General features: G+C 41.1%; 1 protein-coding gene across 3 annotated transcripts in view; it reads right to left on the reverse strand.

Annotated features, from left to right (window-relative positions):
• The window catches only part of SHROOM3 (shroom family member 3), a 134,091-nt gene that overhangs the window by 87,677 nt on the left and 20,991 nt on the right, over positions 1 to 25,423 (reverse strand). For 2 of the 3 annotated variants that reach the window (XM_090139079.1, XM_090139080.1), the window contains exon 2: positions 5,500 to 5,654. In XM_090139079.1, the coding sequence (XP_089995205.1) occupies positions 5,500 to 5,654 (155 nt within the window). Of the gene's footprint in view, positions 1 to 5,499; positions 5,655 to 25,423 lie in introns of those variants that run through there. The other variant, XM_090139083.1, reaches the window with a different exon arrangement.

The raw sequence follows: 25,423 nt of genomic DNA on the forward strand, positions 1-25,423 counted from the left end.
GAATTCTCCGCACAGAAATTTACTTGCTGTTGCACTAGCAAATTTTAATAGAGCTTTGCATTCATTAACCAAGGCTGATGCTAGATCCAAGAATTTAAAGAATCTCAGGACGAAATTCTGACCTGAAGTAACTCATCTGAACACCATTTGAGGCAATGGAGCTGGGTTACACCCACCAAGAACGCAGACCAAACTTGACCAAGTCAAGTCACAACACACTGATGTCTCAACAAGAATGACTTAACATTTTCACTTCTGTCATTCCTGCACCAGGCAACAGTGAGTGCCACAGCAAAGAAATGGCTTGTAGGAGGCCCGAGTTCAAACAGCGTTTGTGTTAGAAAGGGTGGCTGAGAGTTACTGTCCCTGTGACTGTGGTTGCCTTCAGCATTTTCGCAGAGCTGCTACATTTGCCATCATGCCTCGCTGATCTAATTGCTGCTGTTATGAACATGTTGAATGTAAAACTATGTAAACAGTGTGACGCTCTAACAGCCATTCTTGCTTACTGACCTGTGGAAAAGTCTATTTTGGGCAACTGCTGTAGGCTGCTGTGGCGGTTGTAAAGCAGACAAGGCAGTGCACACACACTTGGAACCTTACCATCAACTCATACAAGAATGCACAGCACAATTAGATTGAACTGATATGACTGAAAAGGTCTGGGACTTTTTAAAATTTCACCCAACTCTGCTTAAACACTGAAGACAGAGAGGAAGCAGCAGAAGAAACCAATCTGAAAACAAGCAAAAGTCTTCATCAATTAAACAAGTGAGCCCTATTTCTGTGGCTTGTAGCTTTAGCTTTTGAACACGCCGTCTCCTCCATCTGGTTAAAAATCAACTGAGCATCAAAAACTATCTAAGGTAGTTTATGGATGACAGTACACAAGATTCCTCCAACAAAATTAAACAAAGCAGTCTCTGGTTTCTCACAGCGATTCACATTGATCATTGCTAATCTTGCAAACCATGAGCAAAAAGATCTCTCCAGTATCAGCCTGTGGATTCTTCAGGCTTGAGAGGGCTTGTTCTGCTCAGATCCACAGTCAGAGGCACTTATCACCAGCAGTGATACAGATACACTGAAGATCACCAAGGGAAAATTGTGGGGAGCGCTCTTCTGTGCTCCTACTTTGTTGGCATGTTCCCATAGTCTGTCACCAGTGAAGCAACACTTGTTCCTTCTTCCTTGTAGCATACTGCTACCTTGCCTCTTTGTCCGCTGCTAATTTTAAAGGCTGTTTCCTTTAGAGGAAACAAAAAAAAAAAAGCTTTGTACTTCTCTGACATGCAGAGCAACTCTCACTCTGGCTTCTTCATGCTTCAGCACTAAGAAGTGTGAAACAACAGCAGAGTTTCCCTATGGCACACCAGCTGCAGACTTGAGACTACAGATATTCACAAACACACGTATTGTGTTGTTCTGGAAAAGAGCAAGCAAAGTGAGAACAAGGAGAATGAGGAATGGGAATAGAAAAACTTAAGGGCATTAGGGACAGTCTCTTAAATTACTCTAAATCCCTCCTCTTTTACTTTGAAACCATTTTCCTTGACCCTACTAAAGAGACTGCCCCTCTCTTTCTTGTGGCACCCCTTCAGAACTGAAGGGACAACTCCCCATTATAAACTGGAAAGATCGTCCTGGGGATCAGGCACGGTATTTACTTTAGAGTTCACCTTCTGCCTCTGCAGAGACCCGTGTCACATAGAGCAAATCTTTCCCTGCCCCAGCTTCGCATCTGCAAATGAACCAATTATACTTCCTTTGGCTGCTACAGGTTGTAAATGTCCAAAAAGAGGAACTGCCATGTAGTAGGAGTTGCCCAAGAGACAGCACCAAACACTCTCCAGCTGCTGAGGTGATTCACACATGAAATGCAGTTACTCTTTTGCTACACTTCCAGACACTTCCCGCATGTGACGGCTCTCATATAAGCTAATGCACACCCAGCCAGTCTGCTGATCTTTACATTGCAACACCATGTGCTAACAACTTAGCCATATTTACAAAGGATGTAATGGTTGGCCTAATCAATGGGGCTTTGCCCCATCTAAATCCCCTAACTGCACTGCAATTGGCTTTGGTACCATACCCACAGGAAAGAAATGCAAACAGTTTATAGCTTATTTTCTACTGTTGTGAATGGTGTGTTTTAGTCACCCTTTCCACTGCCATTTTTTTCAGTCATGTTGATACATTTACCCTACTCCCTTCACTGCTAATCAGTTAACTTTCAGCCCAGAAATAATCAGCTCATCACATCTTCCAACAGCTCAGGCTTACCGTGGTCCTGTCTGCTCTGGGTTTCCAGCCATTCAGATCACACTGATAGAGAAACTACAGAGGCAACCACTCTGTAAAGGATAGTTTATTTATCTGCAAGACTGTTCAATTCTGACAACTCATCTTACGCTAGAGAAGCAGCAGGAGACACTAACTTCAGGAAAAAGGTGAAGCCGCCTCTTTGAATTTGAAGCAACCAACTGGATGCTTCTTTCAGAATCAGATCTAGGGCCTGCAAAGTGTTGTAATGAGTAAGTTGCTACTTCTTTTGAATTATTTTTCACACATTTGAATTAAAAGGATGTTAACAAAATAAAAACTTGCTTAAAGACATCGTGTTCCAAGTCTATATTAAGCTCATGAGCAAGGAAATAGAATTCAGATACATTCACAGCTTCACATGTCTCTCCTACTGCAAGTTCCTCCCAGACGTCAGCAGGATGTTTGCACAGAAGTGAAAGTCAGACTACGGTCCTCATGTACCAAGCACTCCGGTACTGCCTATTTACTCATAGCCATTCATTTATAATAAGTATCATTGTGAGATGAGTCATTTTTCTCATCTCTGTTTATGTTCCTCTTTCCTCTCATACTGAATTTTCTCTGATTTTCCCTTCACATTCCTGTCATTCTAACTATTTGCATTCTTCTCTTTCATTAAAGTGACCAATAACAGAATGATGACTACAGATCCTGAGGCATCAGTACTGAACGCTGCAGTTACATTCCAAGGAAAATAATACATTACTGCATCAACCTGTAATACCAATTTTTGCTAAGTAACACATGTGTATGTTCACTCAGCTGCGATAGGAACTAAAAGCTCAACTTTGTCCTGAAATAAAAACCGAGATTAAGTAGCAACCTGCTGTGCAGGCTACACAGATATCTGGAGTGAGTCAAATGTGCTCTGTATGTCATCTATTTGATGTTCTTACTACAAAACTTCTGAATGAAAATTCCAGGCTTTCTGTATGATGTGACATCTCATGTCATTATCACACTGCAACAGAAAACTCCTGAATTTTTTAATATGAAAAACAAAACTCCAACCTTCAAAAATATGCTGACCTTGAATATGCTTTGGAAAGAACCAAAAAGACAGACTTCAAGCAGACTTTGCTATTGTTTGCATATGACTTTAAAGAAGTAAAGTCCACACCAGTATGAGTTTGTGTCACTCCCCAAGCAAAAGTTCTTATTAATACCAGAATCACAAATGACTGTTCAGAGAGTTTTAGGACTGCTGGTATTGCAGCAAAGAAACCTGCACTTGAAATTAATGATTATAAACAATTTACAATAATCTCCCAAATTATTTTTAGACAGCGCAAGACATTTTCTTCTCCATGTACCAAAAAAAAAATCCTAGATGGAAAGCACACTATCACTTCCTTTACTGGTCTTACTGGCTAAACTCACTAGGTCTGGAGTGAAGATATCCTGCACACCTTTGGTGCTGTAGCTTCTGACCCACTTCCCACAAAGCACTCAAGATCTCATTTTTTTGTTCTATCACTGCTTTCTCAGCTGGGACTACGTCAAACTGTCTGAACAGAAGTTGACACCTAAGAAGGGCTCTTAGCATTTGATTGCAATTTTTTTCAGTTTTGAGTTTATAGAGTTACTCAGCTTTAAATGTGCACTAAGGGCTTGAAGTATCTTGGTAAGAGGATGTTATGGATATGTAACACCTCTTATAGTTAGCATGCTTGATTTTACTTCTACTGGTGATTAAGTGAAACCATGAAAGACTCTGAAACAAAGTTTCTTCAAGTTCACAACAGTATTCCAATCATGGAAAACAACAAATACTCCTGCACACCCATTAGAAAGAAAAAGAAAAGGTGAAAAGGTCTTAGGAACTTAAAAAAAATTGAGAGAGAAACTATTATTACACTATGAGGTACAATTTTGAAATATAAAACACTGCTGGCTGATTCTTAATGTTTTCAGAAGTAATCAACTGCATTTAAAATTATCCTTCCACCAGCTATGCAAGCAAGGTACCGCTTCAGTATATGGAATTTTTCATAAGGCCATTTTCAGTACCTGAAGACTCTTATATATACAGCACAATATAGCCAGCAGAGCATGAAATATACTCCAGAAAACAGAAGGGTGTCTGAGCTGTTCATGCCTTTCCCATTCAGACATCACCCCCCGGATGTTAGCCAGTTGTTCCAACTTAGTGACTCAAACTGACACCTTTTGTTTGGCTAATGACAGCTCCTCAGCTATGCTGATCTTGACCCAGATTCCTCTCTATCTGAGCATGGAAATTCAGGACAGAGCACTCCATAAAATGATACCAGCTATCACCTAACTGGCACAGAAAAAAACAACTGTTGAACATGCCCACAGTGAAAAACATCTCTGTGAAGGTCTTAAGTAACACCAGAAAAAAATTAAATCCAAACATTTATGATTCAAAACGGGCATCAGGTTCTGTGACCTGACACTAAGATATTCTGCCTGTCACCAAGGGGTACTGGCATTATTTGTGCAGGTACCGGCACCGTTTGTGCAGCTGAGTGAAAACCATCAGATCCACCATGCAAGCATTGCTACTCATTACCATTTATAAGGCTTCTGACAGCCAGGGAAATGGCAGTGAAGCGAGATTACTCATTCAGTGATGGTATAGGGGTTGTTGATCAAAAGACACAGGTGAAGTGCCTGATCTTCCTGCTAGGTCCCACCCTGAGTACAGTGCAGATAAAACTACTCTCTGTCAGCATGGCCACTTTATCACTCATCTGCAGGACATGAAATAGCTTCAAATTCTGCTCAGGCCAGTGGAAATATTTCTGCTGTCACAACAACAGTGACAAAACAGAGAAAACAAGGCAAGAGTTATGTACAGAATTGCCACCTTCTCACAGAAGCCCCAGGCACTTGAAAGGACGATGGCGATGGGGACTGCCTGGAAATCACTGAATGAGGTTCCTGGATTGTCACATGGCAGGTTTGAAGTGGAAGATTTGGATAAGTACTTCACATACTTGGATGTATCAGTGACAAAGGAGTCATAGAAATGTTTGCTGAAAAGAACAAACGTTTGCCCTCGAGCTCATGCCTGTGTGCTTAAAAGAAGGCTATTGTCAAGATCAGGCCACGGCATTTGATTTTCAGTTGGAGATGTGAAGGGGATGGTAGTGACACCCTATAGGGCAGGAGGGAGGGAGGGAGGGAGCATTGCATCTTGCCTACCTGCGAACGACTAGCTTGAGTTTCTTGTAGGATCCTTTAACCAGGGAAATGGCCTCTCTTCTGGAGCTGCTCAGTTGCACCTCGTTGATGTTCACCACCTCGTCACCAGCCTGCAGCTTGGAAGGCAAGGAGTCTGCTTTGCCTCCCTCTTCAATCTGCAAAGGAAAGAGAAAGAAATGGTACATCGATTCTCCATCAGTGTGCCAGCAGCAATGCACCAAGTCTGCACACATGTGAGTGACAAGGCAGAGGAAAAGAAAATTGGACTAAGATTCCTAACTTGTGCACTAGTGCACTACTCCTCCTCAAAGGTAGACTAGCGTAGCAATATTGAATATTAGCATAGGGCAAAATTGCATACAGCTTAATGCACTCTGAATCCTGAGCTTCTGGAGAATAAAGTGCAACCAAAATAGCTTTTATTACAAAACTTGCCACCATAAAATCTGATATGCAAAGCACCTGGCAGTTCATGTTTTATCAGAAGGTGCAGCCTGTGTCAGCCGCTGTCACAAGACCCATACTTAGGTATGACATCTGATGGCACCCAAGAAGTATTATCTCTTCCTTCAGTCCTTCACCTTCCCAGAAATCACATCAAATCAAAAGATGCATCTGAAATAGTTTTAGATCCTGATTCCACTAGCAGAAGGACTGGTGTTTGCAGAGAGAAGTGACATTGCATACACACTCTTATTTCTAGCCATATCAGCTAAAATGTAATTGAGTCAAGACTCAAGCACATAACTCAGTACATGTAGACATATTACCCTGGTACATTAGCTTCAGTGTAAATGGCAGTTTCTCACAGGTAAAGCCATTCTGTCATGAACAATGGAATTCCAGCTCATGCATTTTATAACAGTTAAAAGCTGACTTTCACAAACGTTAGCTAATCAATTCTCCTAACTCTCTCCACAGGTAGGTAAAAAATATTGTCATTCATGCTACCAGGAAGTCATTCCACTGATGAATGAGCTTTTTCTTTTCTTCATAAGAATAGATAAAACCACAGGAATGAGACTTCACATAAAGATCCTTGTATCACAATTACCAGGAAGGGTGAGAGATGAAACATTAGACCTCACTGCCAGCATAAATAAATAACAAACTAAAAATGCAGTATGGCCCCAGTTTGCTGTAAAGAAAAACAGGGGGTAGCATTTAAACTAAATTCAATGTGGTGGGATACTGTGGGTTAGATTAATCTGCAATACAGTCAACAGAAGAGATTTCTTTTTTTTTTTAATTGTCCTTATTGTTTTGTTATGTTAGGTCATACATGGAGAAAAAGCATTATTACAAGTATGTCCTTGTAACAAATATCAGCTACTTCAAAGGCTAAGATACTCACCAGAAGCATTTGTATTAACTTCTGCCAGATGAATCTTGTCCTTAAAAATCACCAGTTATAACCCAAAATCATTATCTGTGCTTTATAATGGAGTCATAGACTCAAAGAGTCAGAAGGGACTCTAAAACACCATCTTGTTCAACTCTCTCCTCATTTATTGTAGTTTTGGAATTCCACAGGATCACTGCTTCAGAGTTCTCTTTGCAACTACAGGGACTAGACATTTGTTTTTCTGCTCTGTTTTTTTGTTGGTTTTTTTTTAGTGAAAATGGGAATTCAGATTGTTCCATGATTACCATTATAAATAATCTGAAATCCAAGACTTAAGGAAACACTAAAAACCACAATACTCCTGATAGGATTGTTAACATTATGAACAGCTCTAAAATAAATCTGCCTTCAAACAATGTGTCCCTGTTGTCAGTCAAGTTAAAACTAATTTTTGTGCAGGTCTTTGTATGGGTATGGTTACATATAGCAAATACTTTCTTTTATCTAGGTCAGGATGACCATATTTGAAGCTGCTAAATTGATCAAGTAGAGAAACTCACTAAACTTGTCTTTGAAGACAGGAGCATCTTGAAACAACATGTTGCTAATTAGCATAATTAGCATAGCCTGCAGAAGGGGATATCAGCTCTGTCTTTAAGTGACAAATTGGAGGCCAGAGGCTGTATCAGGATGGTGGATAAGGTTATGTATTAAAAATTGTCCTGAAAATCCTGGGGTGTGCTAGCTTTGTGGGATACCACCTAGTATCCAAGTATGTGCAACTCTGCAATAAATCAGTTTCTCAACTCTGTGTGTGAGACTGGCTTGCTGTACACCAGGCAACAAATCTGCCTTTCAGACAAAATTCCACTTTATGCCTATGCCAGTGGCTCTTAAACTGCAGTTTGCAAGGCTGTGTAGCCAGCCACAGCAGTACATTAAAGAATGTCTTTAAGGAGAGTATACTAGCCTGCATATAGTCATCTACAAGAAATGACAGAAGTTGAAAATGATCTTATTTGCTCCTGTGCACTTAAATATTCACAAGCAAGACCTAAAACAAAATTATGATTAAAAGCTTTTGATAGCAGCATTAAAGTTGAATTAGCCATGTATCTAGAGATAAATGGATGTATGGTTGATTTGTTTAATTTACAAAGTTATCTCTTTTAGATTATCTATTAATAATCTGTTAGTCTTCCCTCTTGCTTAGGAACAGCTGGAGTTCCCTGAATGAAATCCCTGGATTTCCTGGAGGAAACCATTCACGACAGCCCTGGGACCTGGCAATACCACTGAAAGAGTTAAGAGTCAAAAAGACTCGTGTTTCCTCCAAAAGTCCAGAAATTAGACACTGTCTCCTAAAGTAAAGTTCAGATGCTCCATGTTCTAACAAGGTCACTTCCTCACCGAATGCCTCTGAAAATATTTGTATATAAGGAGCGGTAATATTTCAAGGAAAAGACTGAATAACTCAAACAAAACAACCTGCACTATAAACACAAAGCTCTATCTCTAGTGCGTATAACAACTATCAACAAAAGCAAACAAGCCTCAGCGTACACGGAACCTATTTAAATGAATACTTGCTTCACTGAACAAGTCATGGATGGGACTCTGCTGGTTCTGTGCTGCACCGAGTAGTCAAGGACCATAGGACAGAAGACTTGCAAGGCTCTGCATGCCAAAACAGGCAGATAAATACATAAGCAGGTTGCTTCTGCATGTTGCTACCCTCTCTGAACATATTCTGCAGACCAGGCTACAAGCAAGAGGAAAAGAAAGATAAGTCTTGAACCATTTCCTAAGCTTCAAGTGGCTCAAGTGATGTCAGTTGGCAAGGACAGAGTTAACACTACAGTCTATTATTTTAAGTGTGGAAAGTGTGTTGAAGTGGTTTGAACAGCCATGGTATTGTCAAAATCACCTTCAACAGTCACTCGCACCAAAAATATAATCCCTGTGAGCTACATGGCCTAGTGTAAGAGGTCAATCAATAAACAGTAAGACCTCTTATGGTTTATTTAAGCTGAGAAAAACAAGGTGATTTGACACCAGCAAACTTTCTGGGTGTCGGACAGTTTCTCAATCCATCAGGAGCAGGAGGAGTCAGCAGGAGCTTGCTGGGGACGGATGGTTTCCAGTTGGATTAAGCGAAACACTCAGCCGTGCAGAGGAATGAATATCTAAGACACAAGTTGGCCAGATTCATGTCTCACTGCAGATGCTGTGAATAGAGTCAGCTGCCCAGGCTGCTCTGCCAGGGAGCAGAATCCCCCTCCTTGAAATCAGTAGGAACATCTGTACAGCAAAATGTTCATCAGTGGAATAAAATGTCTTGGTTTCTGTGTCTTAGTTTTCTAGCTGTAAAATGGACACAATCATTGTAACCTTTGTCAGTTCTGCCCATTCAGTGTATGATCTCTCTATGCATGATGATGATCCAAATCCTGACTCTTATTCCAGGGGCTGTCTCTCTAAATCTCTGGTTCACAGGCTCTGACCTGGTGGGAGTCTTTGCCACTTGAACCATGCAGCAGGAAATTATCCCCTTCCAGAGAATGGCCCTACTTCCTGTGAAATCCTATCTAATTTCTCCATAAAGGCTGTGATTTCAGCCTCTCCCACGCACTTCATTCTTTCTTCTGTTGTTCACAAACACATCTAGCCAATGCTTTCAGGTTCTTTACAAGGAGAAAACAAGATTTCCCCTGCCAAGCTGGCCCCCTCAGCTGCTTCAGAAAGTCTCAGTAGTCTCCTCAGGCTGACCCAGACTAAATCCGCTCAGTTGTCTTTACTGTAGTGAAGCTTACTGCCCTTTGCTGAATATCCCAGAGGCCACCCCAATCCTGCTTTGCATTAACACTCCAGTCCATTTTCTTCTGTTTGAGGAGGCTTCTCGTCATTCAGTGCATCATACTTTGAACTCATCCGTTCTCCCTTTTTTTGGCTTACTGTAAAAGCAAGAAGTTGCTTAAGCAGATCACCAAGGATACATAAGACTTATTACTACTGTCTTTTGTTTGGTTTGCTATGGTTACTGTAAGTTCAGGGAATGCTCTCTGAGATCTTTTCTCGATTATTTTAAAGAGGTTTTCATTATTTCTTCCTCCTTTCCCTTTCTTTGAGGAGCTTTTGTAACAACACATTCTCTGTAGCTTTTAAGATGTATCATTCTGTCTTTGTGTTCTTTGTATTAAGAATGGTGCATGTGATTCCTGAACTGTAAACTTACTTGCTGAAGTTTCTTACTAAAAAAGCAGAACCAAATACGTATGCACACAGTTTGCAGTTAGTAGCCACACTGCAGGCGAGAACAACCGCTGAGCGGCGCTGAAAGACACTCTGGAAAAAAAACAGCAAACCACCTTAGCTGGGTGTTGATAGAAGCTGCAGGAATCACAATGGCAGACTACTATCGTGTCACATACTGTAACATTGGAAAGCATTACAAATGAACTGCTGGAGATGGCTGTCCAGAATTACTGAGCTGAAAATTTTTTATAGGAACGAATGTGGTAAGAGAGGAAGAAATCTTGGTCCATCAAGAACTTGGGAGAGGTGTCTGTCTGCTGCAAGTTTTCCATGACTTACCCAGGAGGAGCATTACAGAAAAAAGTTCTCTGCTTCAGACCCCTTGATCATCCTCCTTCTCAGCCTTATTATCAGACCATTTTCATCTCTACATCTCCCCTGATAAAGCATTTGTAATGATTTCAAGTATTCTACTACAACTATCTTTAGTTTTGCAATTGGATTGATGCATTTCCAGCGAATCTAGGGCTCACCTCTGCCTGGTCCCACATTAGGTTACCAGCACTGGTACTGGTACAGAGACCCAGTGGGCCAAGTCTGGATTATTCACTAAACTGTATACAACTGACTGATTTAGTTTTCATGTTGGAGATGAGTTTTTTTTAAGTCCCTCTTGATTTCAGAAAGGCTTCTCAAACCTTAAAACAGAGTTGCAGAGCTGCCAAATGCCTCCAGAGAATATGCTGCTCCCATCACTCAGACTGAATGCCATGTCAAAACTTGGGGGGAGTGAGAGTTTCCCATGCAGCAGAGAGAAATTCTTCCCCATTGTTCCCAACTTCTGTGTCAGCATGACAAAGCAGTTAATATGATTCAATTAAAAAACAGTTAAGTCAAAGGTCTCCCCCTGGAGCCATATCTCTGCTGGATATCTCCATCTCTGATACAGACATGCATGGAGGAAGAATTCAGCTATTGACATTTACTTGAAGCCAAATAACGTGTTTCCAAAGTTGTTATTGTTGTATTCTGTAGGGGAGCAAGGAAGGTTGTTTTTTTTTTTTTTTTTCTCATAGTGCTTCAGATTGTTCAGCAGTAAAATTACTGCTCACTAGTGAAAAGTACAGTAATGGAAAGATTAATTTATTCCAGGTAGCTGTACAAGTTTTGTGCAGAATGAATTCACCTTGAGAGCCTGAATTTTATTTATTCAGGAAGAACAAGTTAAACTACATGGTTTTAAAAGGTTAACAGTGCTAAGAAATCTTTCCAGCATTACCAAAAAAGATCTGCAACTTCACACAGGCAAAACAAAATATTTCACTCACTTAGTCTAAAACATGTTAATGAATATATTTACTTGGCTTAGAGCAAGACTCCTCAAAGGACAACTCCAACCCTTGTCATTCACAACTGCAACACTTCTGGTATCTCCAGGCTTATTTTCCAGAGGCTACATCAAAGAGGCACCCCCATAAACCTAGAGAAACATCTCACTACGTTGGCAGTGACAAGTCACCTGCTCTGATTTTATCACCACAACTGTGATCAACATCAGAGAAACTCAGCAGTATTTGATCCCATACAGAGAACTGTAATAGACAGCTCACAGATTTTTTGCAGTGCATGTGTGCCTATGTATGTGTGTGAAAGGATATAGAGACTCACTTTATCTATCTGTCAGGACCGAAGGCAGAATCTGTTCACCTGCCCCTCTGCTGAATTCATCAGCTTACTAAGTACATGCGTAACATTCTGCTTTAACTCCCAGGAGTGAAAAAATTCAGTGTCAAGGCTGTGGCAGAGAGCTGTACCCTCCCCAGGAAGTTCAGCAGACCAAGACAGCAGGAGCTTGTGTCCTTATTCAGCTCTTTCATCAGCACTGGGTGCACTTGGCCTCAGGGGGACACAGTGGTGCAGCCAGCCCAGAGGGTAGTGGGGTACTGGGGAGCACAGCCCTTTACTTCTCCCCTTTCCACTGCTGGAGAGCACTTGTGCTGTCAAAGCTGCTTTCCTTCCTCACTGCCAGATGGCCAAAGGTAGGCACTGCTCAGAGAGCAAGGCTATCCATCCCACAGTGGGGTAGAGAAGCCCTCAAGGCAATACCCCCAGAGAAATCACTCCTTGTGTCTTTACTCCTCTCCCAGTCCTCTGCTCTCTTGCAATCCTTATTTTGTCTGTGTCCACAACTGGCCCTTATAAAAGCTGAAATGATCAGCAGCCACTCACCCATTTTTCTTTTTCAGAAGAGAGATTTCAGGAAAGCATGTTGTATTCACAAGTGGAGATCAGGACTGTAGACAAAACACTGGAGCACTCCCACACCAGTGCAAACAGAGGGTCCCTGAAGGACCAAAGCCTTTTCCAGCTGTATAGAGGATAAATTGGCTGTGGGTACCAAAGCGGTGATCCAGCTGCAGAAATGCCTCCGTGCTCCATGCAGGCTGGATGCAAGTTACTGACAAGTGGCCAAGATTCAAGGTCATTCCTCAGACTACTTTGCAGGCTCCAACACTTCCACACGTTCCCATTTCTTGTGTGATTGTTTCCTGTCCTGGGAACAAGGTTAATCTCAGCAGTCAGCCCCTCAGCAGAAAGTGGCAAGAAGTGGATGGAAAACAGATTGCTGACTTCAGCTACAAGAGATAAGAAGACTTGCTTGGATGAGTTTGTGTCTGACTCCACTTGGCAACTCTAAATTCCTAAACCAGCAGAGGAAAGAAGGCTCAGCTCTTCAGATAATTTTCTACCTTCTTAAGCATAGAGCTGTTGGGATTCCACAGATATTTCTGCATTAAAAATCACAAGGGCAGGGAAAATCAAGTCTCCTTTCAGCTAATGCACAAAGAGAGATGAAATTACACGACAGCTTTTGACTTCAGATCTTCAAGAAGCCTCCAGGATCTTTTATTTTTTCTTTTTTTTTTTTTTTTTGTAGCAGGAGGCAAAGCTAGTAATAAATTTTCTCCACCTGCCTTCATATATACAAGACAAGGAACTAATCTGTGTTTGCTCTACAGTTACACCTAGAGCCCTATCAGATCCCTCCGTTAGAGGCGTGGTGCAGACACATTATCACCAGCAGTTCCTGCCCAAACCTTACAGTGCAATTGGAGAGGTTAGACAAGCAGAGGGACAGGAAACAGATGCGGAAAAGCTATGCCAAAAGCAAATGGAAAGACAGCAGCAAAGCTTGCTCGCAGATACGGTGTGACATCTTCAACATATGAACTGAACCTGGAGTCTAGGAAAAGCAAGAACATCTTTAGAAGAGAGGAAAAATCAGCTGGCCTTTTCAGCCAACTTAAAGCCACCTATGACCTGACTACAGCATTACATTCTTACATGTTCTACAGAGGCAGCAAGCAGTACATCTCCTCCTGCTGCATCACCCAGGTGGCCAGAGGACAGGAGACGGCTCCTCTCCTGGATCTCGCACCACTTGGCTGCTCCATGTCTCAGTATCTGGAGAGCCAGTTCCTCAAGCCTCTTTCCTATCTTTCTCTCATTTTGCTGAAAGCATGAAGTGAAAGAAAGTACCGATTTTTACCTGAGTAACAGACAGAGCCACTAGAGCAAGACATACCTGGACGGGTACAGAGCAATATTCTCTCCATTACAGTCTTAAAACTCAAGGAATTGCTTTCTCCTGTTCATTCTCTGCTTCCTGCTCGAATTCAGCTTTTATCCCAGGAGGGTCTTGCCTGCAGAGCACACCCTGCCAATGCACATGGTAATCAGAGAGAGCTTTATTCCTTTGTTCCCTGCTTGATTTTTGCAAACAATCCATTCCATGCATTCCACAAAGGGTATATAAGCAGGTGATACAAAAACTGGGCCTGGTGCATGCTAACTCGATCCTGTTTGGTCGGCAGTGGTTATCAGGATGGTATCAGCTAAAGGGGCTATGAGAACTCACTCCTGCTATTTTGTTGTAGCTGACATGGCTCGCCCCTCTCCTAAGCACACAGAGCCAGTGACTACACATATCTGAGAGTTAATATTTGCTCCACAGTGTGAGAGTTAAAAATAGCCATCTGTTAAATAATCTGCTGGAAAGGTCTTCTGCTGTGCCCCTAAATACACTCAAGGTTTCTGCAGATAGGACTCTTGATCCTGCGTTACCATCCTGCCCGTAATTTTACAGCCATATCTCACGTCCTGCCACCCAGCCGGTATCAATCATCCAAACCCCGTTTCCTGCAGTATTCTGACAGTGAGTCCATTGCAGTACAGGTGAGGATGCCAACAAATATAGACCCACCCAAAAAGAGGAGCTGTTTTTATGATGTTTGCAAATATCTCTGACTTTGCATAGTCTCTTCTCACAGCATCACTTTACATACCCTCGCTCCTCTTGTCCTTGCTATCTGGGAAAATAAACCAGTCAGAGATGTGTCTGCACACATTTTTGTGTCCTTCTAATACAGGACAACTTTTCAATCTCGGGAAAGGCCAAACTTAGCATCATGGAAACTGCCATAGTAGGAAATCTAGTTATTGCTCAGATATTATCATATGTGTTCTAAAAACAAGGAACAAATGACACTGTTTGGAACTTGCCTTTCAGTACCTTTGCACTGCATTGCCTTGTGCACATTTTCACCGGATGCTTTTGTGTCTTGCCAGACTCTTCCATCATCTTCCTATACTTACTGTTACAACTCATACTTTGATAATCCCTAGAAGCTGTGTTGTGACAGAGTGACCAACAGCTGTGAGATTTCCTTTGGCTTGTGTCTTTTGGGGGTAACTGGAAAATATTTCCAAGTGAGAAAAGATGTCTAAAATGTACACACCTGTGACTGGTTTAGAGCAGAAAGAAATCAACAATCAACAGGCTCTAAAAATACAGTCAGTGAATTTGTATTTCATTCCATGATTAGATACGGCCCTGGCATCATGTGAATTCAAAGCAGAAGCTCCAAGAAAATCTGCCTTGTAATTTGTTATTCCGGAAATCACATAAACTAAAGATACAGAATTTTTGAGCTACTGAAACATGTGGTCTCTCCTGGAGACAGGTCTGTGGACCAGTATGGTCAATTACTGCCTTGGATGCTTCTCATTTCTCTTTCCCTTTTTTTCCATTCCCTAATATTTAACATTTTCATTATAGATACTATTACAAATAGCGAATAACAACAATAGTGACAACAGTAATAATGATCCTCAAGGACCTTCTTCCATTATGTTATTTGACATTTTGATTGCACGGGAAGACAGCAGGAAGTATTGTTTCTAAATTACAGAGAAATGAAAACAGAAGCAATGTTTATGTAACTTTTCCAGGGTCACAGAAAGAATCACACATTAGTGCTGGAGTTGCACTCTGTGTTGACTGCCAGGTCACGCTGTACTGAGGCCATATGAGACTCCCCACCTTCATATGTCTACCCTGTCACCAACATTAAGCCATCTTTCCTCACATCAACTTTCCTTTCTGCAACCAAGAGGAACTGCTCTTGGATATCCTCTATTCTGTACTTCTAGTTCCTCTCTCCTTAGTATTCATTCTTTATTCACTGTGCTCATACTCTCTCTCACTGTGTTACTATTTTCCTTTCTCTCTTTTGCCCTATATTCCCTTTATCATGTCCATCCTTTCTCCCTCAGCCTAATAATGCAAAATAATAACCACTAAATGATCTATACCTGAGAAAAAAAAAAGATGCAGCAGAGCCATGCCGGAAGAACTGAGCTGAGCTCTTACAATGCATTCAATCACTGCCTAAGGGATTTGGGTATTCAGTTCTTTCTTAAGGATCAGACATCCAAATTTTTAGGAACACTTTGAGTACTGAAGCTTAGAGGTGCCAGCAGCAACTAAAACACAGCTTGACATGGAAAGATGTGTCCTGTAGGGCAACAAAGCAATGCTGACATCCCTAGGTAATGAGAAGGAAATGCTAACAATGTCTGAAAGTAGCTAGGACAGCTCACCCCAGCACAGCGACTCAGTTCTTTTTGACCAAACACCAGGTCACATGCTCCACAATAACACAGCAAGAACTCCCCTTGGACCAGATGATGGCAACTGCACATGGCTTGGAGTGACAGTGCCAGTACAACAGAGGAATTTTACAGTCCAAGCCATTGTCATCACATCATACTTGCCAAATCCTTTCTTTATTCCCTCAGACTCCTATAATTATTAAAAAGTCTTCTCAAGTGAACTTAGTGCCCATGAAAGATGCCAGGTTCACAGCCCTGGAGATTCATTTTCTTTGCCTACAGATCAACTTATTGGAAATGATGGAAAGGATGGACAGGCAGGCTGTGTGTTGGAGAAACTGCTCCCTACAAACCACTGTGAAAGTGGGCAGTCTTAGCTGTGCATGTTTTCCTAAACACGGTCCTAATGGGCTATCCACATGGAAAAGAGCACAGGAAGCTCAGAATTGAAAAGCCTGTCTTTGCTTAGTCTTGTGGGTCTTGCAAGGTTTTGCGAACTTATTGAGAGCAGCAGGGAGACAGAGGACAAAACTGCAGGGGAGATAGATCCATAACTTCGGTTGGTTGGTTCACAACCTTCACTCTGCAACCCCTGTTCTTGTCCCCTACTGCCACCATGTGGCAGTTCGAAATTCAAAGGATAACTGCTTCATGCTCCTATGTTCGCATTTGGTGGGACTCAGCCTCACAAAGCAGAGGGATGCTTTGCTAACGACGGTTTAAACAAGCATCTCAACAATGCTAGCAAGAAGAGGAATAAGCACTCATCAGAACTGTGGATAGTTCTGTTTTTAGTAACATGAGTTACACAGTAGCTTTAAGATAATCTGAAAGGCCATTCAATTACTCCCGTTGTCGTGGAAATACTTCAGCCAGAGTGAATATCTCAAAGATTCAAAGGCAGGTGCATGAATGAAATTTATGGTGTGGAAATGCAAGACAAAGCTATTAAGCAGTGGCATTTGGGATTACTTCTTAATTTAAATCTAGAAAAAGCAGTCAGACTCACCAGTGACTGTTGCAGTCCTCTGTTTAATTATGAACTGAGACAGAAGGGGCACTGACCACTGTACTGACATCTTCCAATCCAAGCCACTTCTCTAGCTGTGGTCTCTGTTTTCTTTGCTCTACAGCTCTTTAATGTTTTTGCTAATAGTACTCATTCTTCATTAGTTCACAGCTCATTCCTCATCAGTTTATTCTGAAAGCATGTTAGGCTGCTCAGTTTTTTTTTTTTAACAGTTATGTTTATAAGCACTGAATACATTTTGTTTGGACTCTATGTCAGTTCTTTAAGCACAGTCCAATAGGTCAAGTGCATCACTAAATCCTTTACCCATGTGTGAACCTACATGTCTTCAGCCTGTACATGGAGAGTGTCTTGCCAGCACAAGAAAATTTTGGAGTAATTTTGAAAGCAAGACAATAAAAGCAGGCTTAGCTGGTGATTAGCAAGGCTGCATTTAAATGTAACAATCTGAGACCCTACTTGCTTATTTTATACTGCAGATGTGGACCCTAAAATGATCCAAAATTGCTAGTGTAATGCAAGGAAGCACATTTGCTATGTTCTACCTTAAAAAAACCCCTTCAGACAGGTGGCTAGGAAAACTACTCCCTAAAGCCGCCCTCTCAATAGACAGACACTAGTTCCTGCTCTCAGCATTTCTTTTACAGGTATCCTGACAGATGACACATAGGAAAATCTCCTACTCCTTATGAAGTACAAGGTATGTTTTCCTAAGGGAGACTGTTCTCTGGACACAACTTTCATCCTCTCAAGAGGGTGGCAGTTGTCACTGCTGCGTAACAGTTATCTCAGTATCAACAAGCTTCCCAAACCACTCTAATTCATATACATGCGCAAGGGTGACTTTTGAGACCATGAGCAGCAGAGCTGAGCATGAAGCTCACATATTAGCATATGCTCCAAAAAATCAAGATAACTCCTCAGGCAGAGTAGGGCTCTGCTCTATTTTGTCCTGTTCCAGAAACACTGAAGTTCATCAAGATATGTGCACAGCACCTACACGTCTCCCTGCCTGAATCCTCTGAAGTAGGAACATCTTGCTGGAACTGTAGTATGAAGCCCTTCTAGGGCAGGTGATATACAGCTGAGTTTCTGAGTTTATCTGTTTATCAAGCCAAGCACTTTCTGGCAACATTATTTTTAGCTGAAGTAGACATGCAAATGAATTTAACTGGAGTTCAGGTTGAGGCAGGTCCAAGCTTTTAGTGCCTGTGACACTGTCATGGAGATGGACAAGGTAAACATCCCTGTACAAACACCAGGCACATTGCCCACTGTCCTCCTCCTTCCTGCATGCTGAAGAGCTCTTAAGCATCTCTTCTGAAAGTTTTCTGTGTGAGATAAATCTCAGTACACACATCAGATGGCTGCAAACTTTGCAGAAGCATGTATCTACACTTTGCCCAGCACCTAGCCCAGAAGTATGATGTACAAATGCCTTTCTAGAAGGATTTCAAATCCTTGTTCTGCCATCACAACTGTCTCAAAGATACAAACCAGAAGCATGCATCCTCCTTATGTCTTTTGAGTCACTTAGCATGATTTCCTGGTTTATCACAGTTCTCTTTCTTTTTTTTTTTTCTTTGTCTTTTTTTTTTTAATCTTTTTTTTTTTTTTTTTTTTTGCTGCTTCTCTCTTTCAAAAAAAATGTCCTTGAAAATAAACTGATAGGACAAATAAATATGAGATTCCCATTAACAAGGACAATATGAAATTACTTCAGTCAGCAGCAGAAGGCCCTTGATCTCAGGAAAGAATTAGATTACAAAGGCATACCTTCCATGAGTACTTTCAGGCTTAATCACATTTAATAACTGAATTAGGACAGTACACAGAAAGTCACCAAATCCCTACACCATGAGAAGGACACTGTGACTTGTCAGCCTCTTTCCTTCTCACATGCACACCTCAAGTGCATCAGCATGTGAAGACACAAGTTGACAAATGAATACAAATGAGCTTAGCTGGCCTGTGCACCATGTTCCTTTATAACTCAACACTGCACAATCTTTTCCATTTTTCTTGCTTCAGTCCCAAGCATCAAAAAACTGTATTTCTGCTTAATGCACAACGGGATCAGTCAAGAGCATCCATGGGGCCCTTGCTCACTGGCAGAAGGCAAGTCAGTCTAACAGCCAGGATGAGACCTTCTCAGCCAAGATTGCTCTCTGAGATCCACTCAGTGGATTCTACACTGCACACTTCTATGAGCATGCAGCTATGTGAAGATGGGTTGCACATCCAGAATGCTACCTGAATGGGGCACAGTGGCTCATTGCCTATATAGTTTATGCAGTGTACTGGAAACTTTACTCTTTTTCTGGGGGGATGGGGAGCAGAAAAAACTAGAACAGAAGGGAATGTGCTGCTAAAGCCAGTTGTTACACATTGGCTAAATTGCATTTCTTTAATTGCCATAGCTCCAGGGGCTAAGGCAGCACGCACATGTTTTTTTAAGCTGAATCACACATTAATGAAAATCCCAGGACATTCCTGTAAGAGCAGAGGCATTAGTGGTAGCTGGGATGCTGGCCAAATTCCAGTGAAGGTAACTCCATTCTATTTCCCTACGGTCTCCTTGCCATTTCAATGAATACAGTCGATTGTTTCAGTTCCAAGTCACTCTGCAGCGTTCCTGAGATCAGCTGCTATACCCACAGCATCCTGTATGGGTCTGTGGGATATTATTCTCACTTAAGCAATCTTTGAGGAGCTTAAAAATAGATCCTGTGAGTGATGAAAATGTCCCTTCTGAGAAACAAATTCAAAACAACAGTTGGGTCAAATGAGCTGCAGAAAACTTAAAGATTGCATAAAAGTTCTGAGAGGAGAAAATAAAATGTACACCTCAAGATAGAAATACTGTGGCAGATACTGCTTGGGCTGTTTGGAATTAGAATAACTAGTATCCTTATGGAGACTAGTGTTTGGAGGAGACCTACATAGAAGTATTTTTCAGAGAAAACCTCTTGCTACTGTAAGAAAGCAATAACTATGCCCTGAAAAGGCGTGGAGTAGATTATTTTACTGTGCTATGAAAAAGCCAGCCCTTCCTCAAGGATTCCAAATCCAATGCAAGCCCACGTTTTGAACCCTGAAATTTGCAGACCCCCATCCATTAACACCCTGATCTACTCTCTCAGAAAACAACCCCAAAGCAGTGAACAGAGTTTCACAAGACAAACTTCATTGACATTAACTGTGTCACTGACCCTGAACATTACAGAATGTAAGCAATGATGAATTTTAGGCAGGACTTTTCTCAGCTTTCTTCAAACTGAGCACCTCTACAGTACGCTTCAGCAGATTCTTCACCAGTACCATCTGGACAGCAAGGTACTGCACAGTGACAGCAGCAAGGCCCATGACATGACTTTGGATGCAACAGGTTGACAATGCAGTGTCTCAGAGAAGAGGTCATTTTAAAAAATATCCCTTCTAGCAAAGGGGATGTCTTCAAACCCTGTATGTTAAAAGCAGGTCACATTTAGTATCAAAGCAGGCTGAATTGAGCAAGTGAGAAGCTTGGATGAGCTTAAGGAATTCGGATCACATCCAAAAGCCTGGCAGGAGAAGAACAAAACCAGGTGGAAATGGGAAAATATTAGGAAAAATTTCTTCTCAGAAAGAGTGTTGAGGCATTGTCATAGGCTGCCAGGGAGGTGGTGGTATCATAGTCCCTGGAGGTGTTAAAGAAACATGGAGATGTGGCACTGAGGGACATAGTGGGCACGGTGGATGGATTGACAGTTGAACTCAATGATTTTAGTGGTCTCTTCTTAATGATTAGACAATTCAATAATTCTACAAACCCTAGTACTGCAAGTCTGACTTTCCAGCTGTCCCAGCAGAATCTTTTGTGAACACTAATACTGAACCACTGCTGTTTTCCCTTGCATTTGCCAACATAATAACTAAAAATCCTTTGAGAAGCCATTGAAAAGCTGCTGGGAGTGACAGTTACAGTAGAAATCACAGCATCTGTTCCTCAAGCTGAATTAGCACTGCAGCCATATAAGCCTCTTTTTGTTGAACCTCTCTTTTGCTGATATGACAGGCCCCCAGACTTAAACAGGGGCTTAATAGTTTGATTCTGTTCTACATTATGGCCCTCACTAGGGCAAGGATTAATACCTAAATCACAAGGATAACCAGAATTTGGTTTTTCACTCTAGTGTATGAAAACAACTCAGTGGTGATAGTGGCCTCTTGGCAACTACTGATGGCACAAAAATGAACTCCAGAGATCCCTACTAAAAGTACAGATATAATGGAATGTTTGTATACAAACGCCTTCCTGCCCTGAAGCACCTGCAAACCGTATGAAAAGATAAAGTGCTATGCTTTCCATTTCACAGCTGGAAGTGTGGGTAGAGATTTGCTGGCTGCATAAAACAGCTTGCAATTGACCACAAAAGCAAACCAAGGCATCCCTCTGTCCCAAACCAACATTTAGCTTCCAGGCAGTCCTTTTGCACATCTTTACTCTGCCCTAAAAATTCACACACAAAGCCCACACTTGCTCAATCAGAAGCTTGATATGATAAAGCTGCCTTTCTCTCTTCCTTAGTAGCTTTTCTCCCCAAACCAGTCATTACTCTTTGGCAGTAAGTATAGTTGTGAACAACTGCTTTCAAGAATGAAGAACAGGAAGAATAATATTTCATCAGTTATCTCTAATGACCACCTTGAGAACTTACAAAGAATTGCAACCACTAGTTTCACAAAAACAAGGTCATATATCCCACTAGCTCTATGTTTTTCTAGCTGTTTGGTTTTTTTTTTACATTTTAATAAATATACCTATATAATTTCTTTTAGCTTTTTTTTTCATAAACAGAGCAAGTACATTATCTATTTTATATGCAGCACAAGACAATTCCTCTTTACCCAATGCGGCCCACGTAAGCCAAAAGGTTGGGCACCCATGGGATAGCTGGTGCAGCAACATTTATCTGAATGCCACATAGAGGCATGTGACAATATGCTTCTTGTTTGGCTTTGCATTATTTATGTACGTACTGAGGTAAACTACATTTATGCATGCTTTTGTTGCACCCAGATGGATCAATTCTGCTTCCATTTACCTTTTGGGGAAAATTTCATTTTATTTTTATTCCTTTCACAAGGATTTTTTTTAATAACAACACGTCAGCACTGAGTGTACTGCCATCAGCCTCACCTTTGTATAAACCAACAAGACAAACCTCATTTCATAGGACTTCTGCCATCTGCAGAGCTCTTGCAAAACTGGTCTACTATGTTTTCCACTTTATTGTCACCATTTGCCATGAAAACTGCCCTTGCTCTGAACGTCCATCTATTGGGAAGATGGTTTCAATTCTGGATAAAAACATGCAGATACAAACCACAGCCCACATGTGGCTTTCAGAGGAACACTGGTGATTCTGGCCAGGAACATGGGCTCTTCAGGCAGCCATCCATCTGAAATGTGTATCATCACTTAGCGTCCTTACTGATTAACCAAGAGAGGGCAGAAGGAACAGCATTAGTACTTAGCTAATCACACTCTCCAAGATCTTTTGTTCTGCTACCACTGGATTGATTCTTTCAGTCCCTAAACAGCTTAATGGGCTGTGTGCCTGGGCAGAATATGTTCTTTTGTCATACCTACAAAAATGTTTTAAGTTCACTCCTCCCCCCACTCCAAGTAGAAGCAAAGGTATCCTTGATACAAGTTAGAAATATCCTGACTGATCAGTATCTGACAGCTTTCTAGGATGTGACTGCAAATGCACTCCTTCCCAAATGAACTTACTCCTGCAAGACTGTAGGAGTTTACACACTTCACAGCATCCAGTGTCCACTCTGTTGGTCAAAGATACATATTGCCAACTCCACCTCAATAGCCACAGCGAATTCAAGTCCTGCTAGGACTCAGATAGATTCTGGATATAATTGCATAAAAAGCAATCATAGTTATTTCTATTGGCCCTCAAAAAATAAATAATTTTTAGGTTTCTGCAAACAAATAGTGCAATCCAGCTGTAAAACTTTCAGCAGAAAATTTTTTGAAGTATTGCTTTTCTAGGATTGTAAGAATTGTGACTTTGAAAAAGTAGATAGGTTTATCTCATTTGCTTTATAAGTTTGCAGCAACTTCTGGTAGGATGTAAAAGATTCCTACACTTTTCCTGCAGCTTATGACTCACGTTTGTAAACCCCAAAAACTCCAGGAAATACATTTCTAGATTATGCTTCCAGAGAAAGTGATTGTGACTATTTAGCATAATAACACAGGTTAATTAATTCCTGCATAAATAGATCTAAAATAAGCATGCTTTTTAAAAATGCCATCCAAGGGTAATGGAACTATTGCAATGTAGCTCAACACATCATTTCATTGATAAATGCCCCTTCACAACTAAAATGCTCCCCCATGATCCCAATCACATCCTTTAGCATCAGCATCCAACCAGTGCTGATGTATTTTTTGTAGGTAAGCTGAGAGCATCTGGTAAGTAATTCATAACACAAAGTACCAGGACTGGCCATGATCCACTGAATTTCCCCATGTAATGTCTCCTACTCAGCTAATCTAATAATTTCTGCATGTAATGAACATTTTCTCAGCATTGTCTGGAGTCATTAAACCTGGCATATCCTCCTGAAGTACAAGTAGTAAAATGCTGATGTTAGGACCAACCTATGATCTCACTGTGTTCTGCTTTTTGAGCCCATTCTCCAGAGCCAGTTATTTTTCATCTGGCTGAGTTTCAGATGTGAATTAAAGTGATTAATAACTGAAAAGGCTCTTATCATCCATCCCTGTACTCACATTCCCTAAACAGTTTTGCCCTTTCACTTACCACTGCAGCAGTAATAGCTCATAATATGTTACACCACTTACTGAGCTTCCTGATCAAAACTTGCAATTCCATTAAAATACATTTTTTTTTTTTTTTTTCATGCAACAGGCATGGAGAAGAAAAGAACACCTTGGGACTGACAAGCAATTACTAACCTATTGTTAACATATTGTTAACAATAATTTAACATTCCTGTTTACATTCCATGTCAGGTTTGCTCTGAGTTGGTCCAAGTGCCAGCTTGGTGTGTCTAAACCCTAATTGTCTTATTTCCATTTCACACATCATGACCACATTTCTGGAACTGGACGACTAATGTCAGTTTGAATGATGAGGCAGACTGAAATACAGCCATCTCACTTGGAGGTTTACTACAACTTCAAATACATTTTGTCCCTGGCCCACTTCAAATTCTCATGGATCTTAAGGTACTGCAGGAACAGAACACAGTTCTAAGATGAGAATGTGACTATCTGATTCACAAGAAAGAAATAAATGCATCCAGATCACTCAGTATAGTAGAAAAGTGCATTAAATCCAGCAAAAGAAACATTTTACTTCAAAAAGATTACCCATACTTTAAAATCTAGTGGTTCTTGCTTTGTCTAGCTTCATTACCTCAACAGAAAGTTTAGAAGTTGGCCATAAGATTCACTACATTCAGCAGGGTTCAGACGAATAAGACAAATAGCACAGACTCAAGTTCCCCAGGCTAAATAAAAGTCACTGAAGTTACTCTGATTCCTTCAGGCTGTAAATGTGACCATGGTACGTGATCACCCTGTTCCTTTCTCTTGGTATATTTCAACATCACACACAAAAAGAAATCAGGAGTTTTTTTCCACAGATTAGACTTTTACCATAGCCACAGACACCAAAGATTACAGCAGAACAGCAAGTATCACAAGGAGCTTTTTATGTTCTTGATAGTTTGCAGCCTGCAAAGAAATCCAACAGCAGCCAAATTGCTGTGAAACTAAAAAAAAAAAAAAGAGCCAAAAGAGAACTTGCCAGTTCCAGTGATCTCGGTTACCCAGCAAACCATGTCCTTCCATGAGAGAGTGCGAGTTCCTGCTGGCTTCTTTCTCCCACTGTTATTTTCTAAGCAACCTGAGATCATGACATACAATTACCTTTTGTGGAGCTCGTATTCTGCTTCCCCCAAATGATATTTACTCAGTAGCTTTTGCAAATGCTCAAGCACAAAGAGGAGGTGCTAAGGAACATCCTGCAACTACCATTTCACTGCCACACTCACTCATCCTTGACTATCCCCTTTCTGACTATCTCCCCCACCAGCTGCCCTTCAAGTATTTAAAGGCCTCAGGAGAAGACTGACGCATTTGGAAATTCCATGTTTTTGTCTGACTAAGATATATGGTAGATATGATAAATGGCAACATACCTGACACTGAAGAGAAAAAGATAGAGGAATACTGCCCATTAATAAAGCTGACCATAGGCAATTATTACAGCATGGGTTCAAACATTCAGTTAAGCTTTTTGCAA

This window comes from Phasianus colchicus, chromosome 4, assembly GCF_987193195.1.
Source record: "Phasianus colchicus chromosome 4, bPhaCol1.hap1.1, whole genome shotgun sequence".
NCBI classification, from domain to species: domain Eukaryota; kingdom Metazoa; phylum Chordata; class Aves; order Galliformes; family Phasianidae; genus Phasianus; species Phasianus colchicus.